Below are 16,005 nucleotides of genomic sequence, written 5' to 3' on the forward strand. Positions count from 1 at the left end.
ATTTGTCATGTAATCTCTAATTATACTTACCATAGTTGTATTTGTTATTTATCAGTAGTTACAGAATCCCACTCTTAATACTTCAACAAATGACTGTGATTGAAATAACTATAGCTGAGCATTATTATAATACAAAAGTAGTTCTTTATAGCCTTCTACATGCACAGGTTTCCTTAACGGAAGTACAGGTGCTTTTTAAAATCATGAATGGCCATAATTTTATTCATGCTCGGAGAAACATCTTATCAAGATCCTAGCATTGATTTGACTGCAGAATACTGCTAGGATATATTATAAGTACATAATACATATTATAAAGAATGTGGTAGGATATATTATAAATACATAATACATTTTTAGGATAACATAATTCTCCTGACACAAAACGTATAACTCAGATAAAACTGTATAAACATTTATATTAAAAATATAACATTTATTTAAAAAAATGCAAAATACTCTTTTTCCTCCAGCTTCACCTCATGGATTCTTTTCCATTATCGGTTTATCAGATAAACTTTAATGTTTCCCCAAGGTATTAGAAAAGAGATCATTTTTAGTTGGCTTTTTTCTTTTCAGACGTTCAAGCTTTGCTAAAGTTGAAATTGTGAAAGGGCAACCTTAACTGCATTAAAACAAAACCAAGCAAAAGAAATATCTTGCTTAAATTCCTAGGAAGATTTGTTTAAAGCTGACATGTTAGGGCAAGGTCAGTGTCACTCCTAAGTACTCCTGTCCCTCCTGTATGCTTTATTATAGTGGTATGCTATTGTGGTCATTCTTGGAAAAAATAGGAATATGTACCTGCCAGAAGGGCCAGTTTGTAATTGACTCGTATCCCTCTATGCCCTAGTATAGACATGGGAGAGGAGAATGTGGGCCTGCATCATTTCCTGGATAGCAGGTAAATCATCCATTTACCTGTTATCTTCCCCATGTTAACTGTCTTAATAATTATCTCCCATTCCCCTGGCCTTAACAGCTGCCCCTTTCCCCATTTCTGTGCATCTATGTCCCCATAATTCTTTATTGCTTTACCATGGCACTTCTCCAATCTTTCATCCCTTCAAGCTTACCTCTTTGCAGCAAGTGGTTGCATGAATAATTTCTTAAATAATTTGAGCAGTTTCTAAAATGGTGTTATATCAAAATGCAAAATGCTTCTGGCAAAACCAGATTTTAGCAGGATGACATCTTTGCAGAGATCTGAAGGAAATACCAAAAATGTCAGAGTTGAATTGCTCAAGCTCTTTGAAGCCCTGCTGGCTACTTGCTCATTATATTTGCACTGTAATCTGTTTGGCTCATGAGCACTAATTTTATGTATACTTTGAGCATTGATTTTATTTTATTTTTTGGTTGAATACTATTATCTGTTTCACTTCTGCTAAGAATTGAGGTGTCGTGTTTTAGTGAAAGTCAGTGTTGAATAATTGAAACCATGGTTAGTTTTGTGAATAATAGATGGCATTTTGGACGGGTTGGGGGTGGAGGAATAAAATTGCATTCACGTTAACAAAAATTGTAGGTCTAATCCCCAGTATAAAATTTACTGTATTTTATAAGAATTTGTTCTGGAGCTCTTCAAAATAGTATATATTATTTTACATAGAGGAAGTGTTTCTTTTATGTATATTATTTTACATAGAGGAAGTGGATTGGTTAACCTCCCACACCCACTTACAAAATTATAACATTTAAAAATGAGAATGTGAACATTACAATTAATGTTAATCATTAACATATAGTGAAATTTGTTACATAACATTTTACAATAATCTCTCTCTTTTTTTCTTTTTTTTTCCTGGCAGGCACTATCCTAGTAGACAATATGCTGATCAAGGGGAGAGCAGGAGGACCTGATCCAACAATAGAACTGTCATTAAAAGACAACATAGATTACTGGGTGATCCTGGATCCTATCAACCAGAGGCTGTTCCTAAACAGCACAGGCCGAATTCTGGACAGAGATGTTAGTTTTGTTTTCATAGATTTATTTATTTATTTTTAATCTTAATTCACTTAGATACCATGAAAGCAAAATGCCAGTAAATATGGTATATAGGCTTTCCTACTTGCCTATTTAGGCTATGTCACATATTTGTTAGGTAACTTTAGAAATATTTTAATTAGTGCAGGCTTATTTATATCAATTTTTGTATCTAATGCAATGACCTGATATTTTAAGAAATACTATATCATTGCTTTTCTCATTCCCTTCTGTTGAATTTTTTGTATTCATATCTCTGAGTGAAAGTACTTCTTGGGACATATATGCAGCAGGCCTATATAGGCTTATGCCTTGAATGCCTTGAATTAGGCTTCCACCAAATGTCCAATGACAATTGAAATCAAAGCTGGTCTGCAGTTGCAGTAGTTAGATCTGTCCGTTTGTATGACTATTGAAAATTGAGAGAGAATTTATTTTAACCTGGCCTCCATTAAATTTTCAAATGTGAGATATTTAGCATATGGGTACCTGCTGTGTTTTTAGAGTGACAAATGCCCTTTTGGTGGTGTTCCTATGGCAGTGGCTATAGTAAAAACGGTTGCCTTCATGTGCAACACTGCAGGAGCACTGATGGTGCATCCACAGCAGTGGCAACAACTCTGCCTCAACTGGAGGTAGCTTCTCTGACACAGCTACCTGCCTCAGGGATAAGTCTCCCTTGGGGATTGGGTGAGCAAAGGGAACTATCCCCACTTACCACCTGGTTGGAGATCATGCCTTTAAGGAGGGTTTGTTGCATTTTATCCAGAGATACTGTGCACATGCGGACACCTCCATAATGCTGGCAATGAATATGTGTCCATAGCCTTATTTATAGACTTTCTGTTCTTAGATGGTGCTACTGTAAATGTATTACAAAACTCCATGCTTTACTGCCAGGGATTTGTTGTGTGGGAACTGGAAATGCCTATATTTTGACAAACAGAATGATAAGCAAGCTTTTCAAAAGGAAATGAGAATGTCTGTAGTTTCCACATGCCATACACACTCTATTCAAAAGTACTTGCTAGCCTGAAATTAATTTCCTATATTGGTTAATAATGGTCTGGTTGCAAATGTAAGTGCTTGATGATATAATCAAGCTGCTCCATGGTGACATCCCTCAAGGCAGAGAGACAAACAAGTCCCTTAATGTGAAACAGTTTTGCAGTTATTGTAGGTTATTTATTTACTGCAGGTTAGTCATTCAGTTATTTATTTACTGGCATGTTTGCAGCTAATTTTCCAATCTGGATGCCTATTGTTGTTGTTGTTATTGTTATTATTATTATTATTATCATCATCAATAATAATAGTAAATTACAATAATTGCTGATCCAAAAGGAATAATTTTGAATAACCTTTATGTTTGAATGCCTAGCTAAAGTGTAATCATGTGAGATGAACATTTTGTCCTCATGCATTTTTTTGGAAAAAGATGAAAATATATAGAATTCGAGTAAATAAGCATTTTACTGTCATGTGACACCTTTATTTCCCATCATTCTATGTAGGCAAACAGCATATAACATATATGAACTTAGTTCTTGTATTTCAAATGAAATGCAAAGACCCTAGTGGACAAGGTTAGAAGAAAGTCCTTGCCCCATAGGCTCAACAGTGTTTCTTTCCAGTATCCATAAGTTTCTACTAGCTCATGAAGCTTGCATTTAGAAACTCAAAACCAGTGAAGTTCAGAACTTTTACATCAAAACCTGAAACTATATAAACCTTTCCTGTTTTGTTTTTTGTTATGTGAATGCTATGTCAAAATGATCTTTAATAGCTTTCATTCACGTCTTGTGAAACTTACTAGTTTTGGTGGAGTTTCAGTTTGGGGATTTTGAGGGGTTTCATTTGAAGTCAAAGTTTTAAAAGCAGGATAAGGGTATTCAAGTATCCAGTGGAAACTGCAAGCCCCACCTGATTTATTTATTTTGGTGAAAATTTATTTTTATAGTACTTTTTGTTGTCCTCCTCAGGTCACTTCAGTTTCTATTAGGGCTGTGTGAAGCTTCGGTCCCTGATTTGATTTGGCAGAGATTTGACACAATTCAGTGACTGAATCTCCAAATCATATCTCTTTGAATTGAATCAGAACCCTCTAAATTGGTTTGGAAAGATTCAGGAATTCGGACATAACATAGACACAGCTTTAAATGATTTTTCTACATACCTCTAGGTAGCAGGGACTTTTGAGTGCTACGTTGCTGGGGCAAACGGAGCATCCCACAGGAGTGCAGGGGGCTCCCCAGTGTGCTTGGCAGTGGACCAGAAGCACTTCCGGTCCACTTCTGGGTCTGGGGAGTGCGCAGGGGAGATGGGGGTGTGTGTGCCCCCTCTGGCTCGGTGACTGGTGCCTCTTGGGTCTGGGGGGGGGGCACCTGGGGTTCCCATATGACAGAACTAGGAGAGTGTGGGGGCCCCCCCCCAGCATGCTCCCCAGCAGACTGAACACATGGAGGGTCCCCCCACACTCCTGTGGGATGCTCCATGTGCTCCAGCATTGAAGCAATTATGAGCCATACCTCCTACCTCAGGGTATATAGAAAAAACTTTTAAAGCTGTGTCTATGTCTGAACCACTGATTCTCTGAACCAGCATTGAGTCTTCCAGTTTGGATTTGGCCAAATCAAATCAGGGACAGTGATCTGAATCAATTAATCGAATCACTGTCCCTGATTTGAGCCAAATCCAAATCTGAATCGAATAGGACCCGCTTTGCATACCTCTAGTTTCCATCTCCATTAATCTCTTTCCCCTCAAATTGTTCCTCTTCCTGATGTGAATAAAGCAAGACCGTACTAACTTTTGTCTTAAACCTGCTTTTTTTTTCTTTCTCAACTGTTTGACCACTTGCTCTTCACCCACACAAGCTGTGTTCTACCATAAAATACAAAACTAGAATTCTATGGAGGAATCTGAAAGTCAACAGTTCTGCAAATTATGTTTTATATTTTTACATTGGTACAGCCATGATTAGCAAGCAGCACATCTACTAAGTGAGTCAAATGGGATCCTTCCCTCTGGCCAAGCCTGCAGGAACTCTGCTAAGCTTTTCTCACCTATCAATCATTCACTCTATATCTTACCTTCTCTCCAAACCTCAGGTAGACAATGGACTATGGAGAACATCTCATCTGAGGTAGTTTTAAAATACTGTCTTTTTAACATACAGTCAAATAACTGGTACTTCCTTCTGTTATATCTTTTATAAATAAGTTTTTAAAAGCTTGTGGTTAGGTTATTCTTAGAGAAATGGATCTTCTTTTTAATATTACTTTGAAGGAGGAGGAATGGATTCTTCACTGATTTAACTAAATTTATGAGAATGGGGAAGAAACAAAACAAACAAGCAAACAAAAAGTCTCAAGATGAAAATGTTGGTTGACAAAGATGAAAGTAAATAGAATTAAAACTACCAACTAGATTAGAAATAGAATTACCCTCCAAAATTCTTTGCTGCCCCCAGTATTGTAGAATATAAACTAGCACTGTGCTACTGTATATTTAGTGTCCATGTCCTAAATGTCAAATCAGCAGGTGTTCTGAAATCAAATTTAAATTTAAACAATAATTGAACAAAAGTGAAGACATGAAGATGTTCATTGTCCTTTACCACATGCTGTTTAACAAAAGTGACACTTCCCGTTTTTTCCCCTGCTAATAATTCTCAGTTAAGGCTTGACAATACAGAAAACCAGTTATCCAGATATTACCTGTCACTTCCTTTTCTTATGAAGTCTTAATGTCTTTACATGCATTTGATAGGAATATAGTTTCAATTATTTAAGGGTGGCCTGATTCCCTTTGGGATCATCCCATGAGAAACTGTTTCTACAGATATGAATCTTTGAAGAGCTTTGGTGATGTAAGCCAGCTTGTAAAAGCAAATAAGAGCAAGATCTTGGGATATTTAAGTAGCGATTACTACTTGGTACTTAAAAGATTTATTTCCTTATAAATTTAGTCTTTAAAAATAAAATGATGTTATGCAGAGTACTATTTGACAAGTGAACACGCTGTTGCTTACAGTTCATTGCTGAGACAGTTCATGGCTAGACATGATTTAAGGAGTAGTTGGCTTGTAATCTAACAATGTTGGTCCTTTATAAGCTAATTAGTGCCAGTAGCTGATGTTCAAAAAATATTTGACATTTATTAGGACAAATATGAAAAATTGTTCATAAGGTTCATATGTTAGCTACAAATATAATTCAAGACTATGACAGTTGTTACAATTATAAGGGTTTTGTTATCCCTCACAGTTCTGTGCTCGGATATATACAACAGAGTACTTCTGTGGCATAATGGTGACTGAGATTTTTATAAAGTTATTTCTCTTAGATTACAGTGTCATTGGGTTTAGGCATTATGCAAACTTTTTTTTGTCTTGCCCACACTTTTTCTTCTTGAATGACTACAGCCCTTTAAATAGGAATCATTTTAACCAATGTATACCAGAATGATTAATTCAAGTAAATGGTGGTGCTTAATCCAATGGGAACTGTCTTTAAAGGATTTCTGGGGAAAAGATAACATTTTAACCTTTGACATTAGCAATTATGTGAAGACTGATGGCAACAAAGGAGTTTAGGATATTGGAATCAGTTCAGATTAATTGTGCTCAGAAGCAGCTCTGTGGATGCTGTCTGTTACCATCTTCTTGTCAAAATTAAATGAAATGAATTAGTATACTTAATAATGTGATTTATACCCATATATAACAAAGATTTATCCAGGCTTAAATTATAGATATACCTCAATCATAGTCCCCCCTCTGGGTAAATAGAAAGATGTGTAATTAAATGTCTGAAAATAAACATATTTAGGCTTACATAGTTTGATAGGTGCAGCAAATGTAAATATTGAGAGCCCTGCCTCCACTACCAGATTTCTAACCTTTAGACACTTATATTAAAGAACTCAGATGTGGTTAGCCATGTTAGTCTGGAATTAGGCAGAAAGTAAAGCACCTTAAAGACTAATTGGTTCACAGAGGAATGAGTTTTTGTAAACAACAACTTACTTTGCCAAGTGCTATAAAGGAACTGTTAGTAAAAGTGTTTCATCAGAGCTAACCTGCCATGGAAAAGAGTAATAAAGAGTAAAGCAAGTTATCTTTCTGTTATCCAGTTCTCAAAGATCAATACCTATGGAATAATAGAAAACTGAAAATGAACATTGGCAGAAATCTTGCCTCCAGTGATGGATGGCTGTTTTTGCACAGATTTCTGATTTTATTGAATTAAAAATAGAAACTTTCAGAGATGTGAATTAAGTTATAACATTGTGACATTCAGCTTTGGAAATATATTGTCATCATCATCATCTATTTCTCTGGATAGATATAACAATACAGTGTTTTAGAGGAAGTAGCGGAAGTTTGAGTAGTTGGCTTCAGCTGACTTGGCATGATTTTTGCCTGTCTACTAAACTGCTGTACCTATAAACTTGTAACAGACACCCCAAATAGCTTCAGCAGTTCAGTGTGATCTACCATAAGTCGGGACAATTTAAAACTACCATACTTCTTTCATTGGCCTTAAATTTTGTATCACTTAAAGGTTATTCCCATGTGTTTTCTGTGCAAGACACAGCTGTACCTTGATCTCTAAGTTACTAATTATAGTTTATAAATTGCAATACTGTTTTTATTTATTGTAAATGTTAACATTAGTTATCAGTGGACCATTCCTTTGGTTAGCTAAGGTACTTTAATCAAGGAAATAAAAGAAAATTAAATTAGACTAACTAGTTTACAGCTCTAGTTTTACACACAATATTTAATTTTTTTCCAAGTTTTATAAGCATTTTAGATTTTCTAAATTCTCCCTAATCTATTTAATAGTGCTACTGCCAACATATTTATTAATTTTCTATACAGCAGAAAGGACTCTATTCTAGTGCAAGATTACAATGCGTATATTATATATTAGCCACAGGGAATTCATTCTTACTTTCACTAATCATTCATTAACTTTAGGATTTATTGCAGGCAAAATTCAATCAGTACTTCTTGGAGCTGAAGGAAAACTAGACTTTTCAGTGTCTACCTTTACTAGTCACCAGTTGCCTTTTACATTTATGAGTACTTGGCAAGTATAAATGGTATCCTAGTTAACTGATCTTCTTTCTCTAAGATCCATGACCTTTTAATCTGACTACAATGAAGCAAAAATAAATTAGACTTTGTGATGGAGGTGGTTCATTGCATAAGTGTCTTTCAGTGTTTAGAAGATGGATATTCTTATGACAGTCTCTTTCCCTAATGACTTCCAGCAGGGGATCAGTGACTAACAGTGACTGAAAAAAATAGTCTTATCTTTACTTTTCATGCTGAAGTATGTAGAAGTATTCAAGTAGACTTCACAATCCATAAGATGTGATTATAAGAGGAGTGTTTGTAATAAAATGTTGCTAGGATTAGCTTGAGGTGTTTTACTTATGCCAGTGTATCTAATCCATGCCATATACCAGTAAGTATAAAACAGAGAACTTGACTTCAGTAACTATGGGCCAGGGCTATATACCCTTATACAACAGTACTGGAGGCACTGCTGAGAAATATGCCACTCCAGCTCCACATGGGCCAAACCTGAAAATGAGACACTAAAGTGACTCTAAGGTTGCCCCCAGAGCAACTGCTGCTTTAGAGCAGCAGTGATGGTGCTCTCAGGCTGCTTAGGTGCCTCATTTCTGGGTTTGGCATGTTCAAAAAGGAAAGGGGCATGTGCTATTTACTTCTTAGCAGATCACCCAGAAAAGCCACAGAGACATCATAGATATGCTAAAAGCAAGATAAGCTTTTTCCTCTGATGGCTACTGTCTTGTAATTGCACCTCTGTTATATATGGTGTTTTAGAAAAAATGTATTTTTTTTCCCCATTTACAGCCACCAATGTCCATCCAATCAATTGTGGTCCAAGTCCAGTGTGTTAACAAAAAAGTCGGCACTGTTATCTACCATGAAGTACGAATTGTGGTGAGGGACAGGAATGATAACTCGCCTCGTTTCCAGCAACAGCGATACTATGTGGCAGTAAATGAGGTCAGATTCACTTAATATTTCTTTTTTGGTTTTTGTTCTTTGTGTATAGGTTATAGTTAGCAACCATTATCGCTCAGTCTCTTATATTTTTCATTTAAACAGCAATAAACGTATTTGTTAAAAATCTTCAGTTTGTGTTATTTAGGAGATGTATGACATGTTTATAACATTGGTGTTTTAGTAAGCTATTACTTTGCAAATGGAGCAAAAAGTTTGGCACATTTTTTCAGTAAAGAGCTTCTGCTGTTTAAAGCTTTAAGGAGCCATTCACTGAAGAAACCAGACCCTGGAGTCAGATCATAATGAGTAAGACATCAGTTTATGACCAATAAAGCATTATTAGATACATAGTTGAGAGGTTATACCAAAGGAATTGAATATTGTCATTGTATAATAGTCTTCTACTAAGGTATAAACGCAGAGGGGAAAATGAAACATTTACGGCAAACAAATGTGAAGGAAAAGCCAAGAGTCATGTTTGCTTGAGAGAAACAATAATTTTTGTATGAAAGTTATTCTCTTTGGCCTGTTATACTTTCCTTCTCTTTATGCCCATTTTCACTATGGGGACATATGCACTATGAAACTGTACAGACATTTTACCCTAGCAGTACCTGTTGCCCTGTGGGTTCAGGCCAACTCTCAGGATCTGAATATTGCACTGTTAGACAGAAGGGTGTGACATAATTGCACATATACAAACATGCAAATCAATCAGGTGCATACACATGCACACTACCAGCTCAGGCACATACACATCCAAACCAGCCTAGGCACATGCATACCTGTCACCAATTCAAGCACATACACGATACACCCCGGAAGTTAGAGACAGATCACTAATTCGTATATCATGCACACAGTGCCATACACACAAACACACACACACACTCTCTCACATTAGCAACTCAGATGCATGCAAGTTCAAAATAACTAGTTTAGATTCATGCAGACCTATCACCAATTTAAGCCCATATATGCTATACACACCAAATTTAGACAGAATCAGTTACCAGTTACCAACACGTGCACATTCAATACACATATGTGGATTACTAATTCATATACCACACACACGCAGAATAATATCTATATATGTTTATATATGTGTATTTACTATTTTACACACATACCACCTACCTACACATACACACAAGTGAGTTCCTAAGTGGGGTATTGTGATATGTATGTATGTATGTATGTGCTTGGTGTACTTGGGATACCTGGGGAAAGGTTAAGGTAAGAAAGTAGAAGTGTAGGGAGTGAAAGTTGCTGGAAATTAAAGTCACCAGGACTGGGATTAGAACTAGTAGACTAGGGGGCCTGAGCTCAAGAACTGAGGCTCAGGGGTAACTTTAGGTTAATTTATCTTAATTGATTAAAAGACAATGCCCAAAGCCTGCAGAACAGGGGAGCATGCTGGCACAGAGGATGGGAGTGGAGCCAGAACTACAGGGGAGCTGAAAAGGTAGATGGGGAGGGGGAAAATGGGACTAAGGGAAAGCGTGGGTGTTAAAGAGGGGCTCTGGGTGTGGGGAGCCAGAGGATGGCTCTGAGGCAGCTAGAGAAGTTTCAGGGAGCGGCATTAGGTGCTGGGAGCTGGAGAAAGGCTCCAGCTGCTGACGAAAACTGCAGGACAGCTAAGAGGAGCTGGGAAGCTGTGTGGGCGGGGGAGGGAGAGGATTACAGAAGGTGCAGGGGAGGCCTGAAAACAGAGAGACAGACAGCAGAAAATCACAGGAAAAGCAGCAGGTGGCAGGGCAGCAGGAAAGCAGAGAAAGGCAACAGAAAGTCATAGGGAAAAGGCAGTAGGAACTGAGAGGAAATTAGGAAACTAATGGAGAGGGGTTGGGGCTAGAGCTGAGAGAGAGAGTGAGGCTGGAGTTTAAAATAAGGAAAGGACTGGGTTTCAGTAAAACATGACCCAACTCAGACTTGCAAATGACAGTGGTTTTATTGAACAAGGGAGCTGGTGACACAATGTCAAATTGATTCCCTTGCACCCGCATGCATGCACAATGGCAGCAGGGGTTAGAGAGGCTTGGTGCAGGGGCTGAAGTCCAGGAGGAGAGAGAGAGACAGAGTGAGTCCAAATTGTAGGAGGAGGTGTCCAGGTAATGTCTACCTATCTAGGCTGGAAAGGAGTTCTTGTCCAATAGGTGTTGTCCAGAGCGGGGTCACCAGCAGGACGTCTTTCACTTCAAACTCCCTTTTTATGTGACTTTTGCCTTTTACCAATTATTTTTTCCTGTTTTTTGTTACTCCTATTCTTTCCCTTTGGAAAGAACAGAAAAAAGGCAGACTTCAAAGAATGAGAACTCTGGGCTTGGTCAACATATTTTTCTCATGCCCCCAACCCATTTTACTTCACTATGTCACAAAATATAGACTTTTGGGTGACTTACTCTGTACTGTCCTACCCGTTTCCCTTCTCTTCATGAGGGGCTTAGAAGTGCTTTTCTTCATGTTCCTTTTCAGTAATGGGAATTAACTAGTTAATTAACTAGTTAAAAAGTTAAAGAAATGGCAAACTTTTAACTTTAACTAGTTAAATTTTTCAGCTGTCAACTTTTAACTTTAAGTTAAATAACTTTTTTTTAAAGTAGAAGTTACAAGTTAAAAAAAAAATAGAAATCTGGCTTTCCTAGAGTTTTTCCTGACACAGGCACTATCTAGGACTTTACGTGGAACAATATTTCCCTTTTGAAACTATAGGACTTCTTATTTAAGAGGCAGAGTATTCCTTTCTGTGAGATATGGTCTCTTAAGAACTGCAAGTCCTAAAGTTCCTTAGTTCATGCTGGCATTTTCTGTGCATTTGCAGAAGTCAACAGAGCACAAGCAAGACATTGATCTCAGTAAGAGTGGGAGCAAGTAGTGAGGGTGAAGCAAATGATGAATTTTTTAAAAATTTTAATGAAGATCAGAACCAGCAGCTCAGGGCCCAAGAAGTTGAACATTACTTCTCATCTGTGTTAAACTTATCTGAGATGTCACCTATTATGGAAAAAGACCCCATTCCTCCCTTATAACAAAAGCATTCCCTCATCTGCCCACATAGAGTGATTGTTCAGTAGTAGGGGCTTAGTTTTGCAAGACAGAAGAGGACAATTTTCAGAAGTAAATTTTGAAATGCAGCTTTTGCTGAAGTACAAGCATGTTTATACAGTTTCTGCTATGCAACTGAACATTCTTTTTCTCATTTAAACTGATTTTTCTCATTTCAGTCTAATTTTGATTTTCAGACACTTTCATTATTTCTAATTCAGATATATTTCAAAACCTTTTGTTACCTTTTGAGCAATAAAATTTGAAACAACAGAGGTTTGCTGCAGAAACAGCTTTCATTTGTCACCTGGCTATGAATATCTCCTTTTTGTTATTCTGGTATGCCTATATGGTATATTGACTTTTACAAAGTACTTCACATGGAGAGGGTGAGAAGGATCTAGCATTACATAGGTATTGGTAGATTATTATTCTGAAAACTGTATGACAAGTTATAACATTGTTTTCAGGTAAACCAGGGTGAATTCCAAGTAAATTAGTGTGCTTTTGTCTGCTTATGGAAAAGAAACACTCATTGCATTTAAAAATGAAAAATGAGGCTAAGAGGCAATTCAGTGTTTCATGCATTTCTCATGAATCAACGTAACTTTTAACTAGTTACTCTCTTTTTAACTTGCTTTCAACTAGTTGAAAGTGGAACTATTTAACTTTCAGCTTAACTCAAGTTAATTTTAATGGCTGCTAACTTTTAATTTTAACTATTTACATTTTTCATAAACTTTTCCCATGACTGTTTTTACTAAGTATGATATAGTTCTTGCTGCAAAACTGAAGGCGATGTTTGCCAGTCTAATAGTAAAGTAGTTTCTTATCGTTTAATAGCTACTGTAAAAAGCAGAGAGGAGAACACTATTTTAAATAATGACATAGAGTTAGCAAAAATATACAAATATCTTATATTCACATATCTGTGCCACCACTGGGGAAAGATGAAATGTTTTTTCCTCTTGCCAGCTGGAATCCAACTTTAATTAGATCCTTTATTTCAGTCTCTCACTTTTATAGTTGTGGCTTCTGACAAGGCATCACTGTGCCCTTCATTAGTACTCTTTGGTTAATATTCTCATTAACTTAAAAACATGTTCACAAACTTTCAGACTTTTTATTGAAGGTTTTAGTTGAGTTATTTTTTATTAATGATATTGTTGATTATCAGCAAAACAGACTCTCCATATCCAATTTCAGCAACAGGAATGACTTTAGATTTTTTTGGGTTGCATCTGCTTTTCTTTTAACCATATTTAAGTCTAAGATGAGGTCTCTCCCCTTCATCCCCCACATCAGCATGGCAGGGAAGCCCTTCATCTTAGAGTTGCGTACAAAGCAGAAGAGCGGGCAGGTGGTCCTGCAGTTCTGACTCTGGCCCTGAGCCTGGGTTGGGACCAGAGTCAGACCCACAACAGTCTTCTTCCCTCCCTTCCACTTGCCCTCTGCAGCTTCTGCCCCCTGCCTCATTCCCCCCACTCCCACCTTACTGTCATACACAGCTCAGTTCTGGCTCAGTCTATACTGCCTCCTAAGCATGAAGCACAGGAAAACTCTCTCCCCTGCCCAGCCAATCTCCAGTGCTGCCATCTCTGTTACATGACCCAGCAAGGGGTGTGTTTCTATGTGCTGGAATGACCTGGCAGGGAATAGAGTCCAAGCAGTATCTAACAGAACGGGGGGAAGGGGGAAGGAGCAGAGGCTGTAGGGTAGAGAGTGGAGGTGAGGAAGGGGAAGAGGCTGTGGGGAGCTAGGGGTGTGTGGGTTCAGCTGGCAGAGGAGCAAAGAGCAGAAAGGCTGCAGTGTTAAGAAGTGGGGGCGGGGGCAGAGGACAAGGGAGCTACCTGACCTCCCTCCCCAGCCACTGCTTTTCCTGCTGTAGCAGTTGAGATGTATAATCATATTCTATACCTGGAAAATTATAATAAATTTATAAATTTTACGTATATAGAATCTAATTATTGGGGAGTTGTCTTAAATTCAGGGTTGTCTCAGATTTAACTTAATATGGTACATTTATGTACATTACAATCCTTTTCTTATGTAACATCAGACAGTTCAAAGAAACAGATATATTTGTCTTCTATATTTGAGAACAGTTCTTGTCCTCATATTTGAAAATGAAATGAGAAATTTATAATGGAGATATTCTGGACTTCTAACATATTTTACAGTTACTTGTAGTGAACACTAAGACTGTGCAAAGCTTCAGTTGCTGATTCAATTAGGAGGAGATTTGGCCCAATTTGGCAGCTGAATCTCCAAATCCAAACTGGGAGACCAATAGAAAGGTATGAATTGATCCAGAGCCTCTGAATCATTTCAGAGGAGATTCAGAGGTTCAGTGATTCAGGCAGTCCCTGCTTGCTGCCACAGAGAGCTGGACCTGAACTTCATGCCAGTAACTAGGGGGCAAGGGGTGGGTGCTGGAGGAGGGAAGAGGAGACTATAAGGAGACTGCCACCAGGCTCCAACCCCTGCCTGTTCCCCCAACCCTCCTAAGCACCCCCAACCCCTGCCTGCTATCCCAGCCCTGTCAATGGCTTCCCTACCTGGCCCCAACATCCCAGCACGTAATAAATAAATAAATAAATAAATAAGCCTACTCACGTGCTGCTGCAGCTTTCAGGGCTTTGGGGGCCTCGTGGCAGAGCCCCCCATGCAGTGTGGGGCAGTGGGGATTGCCCCCCCCACCTGACAGGAGCCGGTGAGTGAAGGGCTTTAAAAAGAAAGAAAAAGCTGGGAGTTGGGGCTGGGTGGGACAGCCATTGTTGGGGCTGGGAGAGTGGGTGGGGGATGGGGCCTGTTTGATTCAGAGATTAGCTGATTCAGCAGCAACCGAATCTCCAAATCTGATTTGGCCAAATTGATTTGGGACCGTGATTCGAATCACCAAATCAAATCACTGTCCCACAAATCAGCTGAATCCAAATCAGAATCAAATACTGTCTGCCTTGCACAGGCCTACTAAACACTTATTTTACTAGACCATTCTTTTGTATCACAGACATCAAGGGGAAACTTTAAATGAAAGGAAATGCCTTCCATTCGAAGTCTTTTATCTCTAAATTGTTGACAGTGCACTAAACGTATTATTTAAAATGCTTAGAAGTATTCTATTAAATGTGGCCACTCTCCACATATGAGCTGCCCAAGTTAGTCCTTTATCATCCCAGGACGCAATATCCCCTTCACTGTGCTTCTGTTCTGTACAGGAAAACTTCCCACCATCTGAACTCTGTTGTCCAGAGCACAGTTCTGGCACCAAGCTAACTCCCCTTCCTGGCCCCAGAGATGTGACCTTTCCACTCCTAGGAATGCAACAGTGTACAAACAGCCTGCAGAGAATATGCAAGCTACCCAGGTTGCAATGTATGGATGAGTCCAGGAGGAAGAGTGGGGAAAAGGTTGGGGGACAGACTGGTTCCCTATTAGCTGGGGTTTCCTTCCCAGGGCGGGGGCAAGGGCAGGGGCAGGAGCTCTCCCAATAGCATCTTTCCTCACTGCTACCTCCCTGCCACCCTTGGAAGCAAGACCAGCACTCCCTACACCCCAATTCCAAAATCCCATGTATTAAAACATGAGACCTTTTTAAATTTACTTCCTCTTTATTTCTTTTCTTTTTTTTACTTTATCCATCAGCATTTGACTTGTTTCATTTCATCACCCTTCTTCCACCCCATTACCCACCTCCATCCCATTGACTCTCTGCCTCCTAGCTTCATATTCCAACCTGCGCTCGACCCCCACTAGCTGACCTAGGGCAGGGATGGAAATCTTGGCTCACCACCCTGGTCTGGCAACTCACATCTGCAGCTCCTGATCAGGCCTCTGCTTGCCAGCTTTCTAGTAGCAAGTCAAAGCTATGCAGGTGGGGGACAGTTGCAGGTTTTTAGTCTCAAGGTGTGAC

The 16,005-nt window shown here is 38.6% G+C and overlaps 1 protein-coding gene across 3 annotated transcripts in view; it reads left to right on the plus strand.

Moving 5' to 3' along the window:
* The window catches only part of PCDH15 (protocadherin related 15), a 904,082-nt gene that overhangs the window by 272,110 nt on the left and 615,967 nt on the right, over nt 1-16,005 (plus strand). For all 3 annotated transcript variants that reach the window (XM_019538590.1, XM_019538589.1, XM_019538591.1), the window contains 2 exons: nt 1,812-1,972; nt 8,886-9,041. In XM_019538590.1, coding sequence (XP_019394135.1) covers nt 1,812-1,972; nt 8,886-9,041 — 317 coding nt within the window. The remainder of the gene's footprint in view (nt 1-1,811; nt 1,973-8,885; nt 9,042-16,005) is intronic.

The sequence above is a fragment of the Crocodylus porosus genome, unplaced genomic scaffold, assembly GCF_001723895.1.
Source record: "Crocodylus porosus isolate Cpor-Errol unplaced genomic scaffold, CroPor_comp1, whole genome shotgun sequence".
NCBI classification, from domain to species: domain Eukaryota; kingdom Metazoa; phylum Chordata; order Crocodylia; family Crocodylidae; genus Crocodylus; species Crocodylus porosus.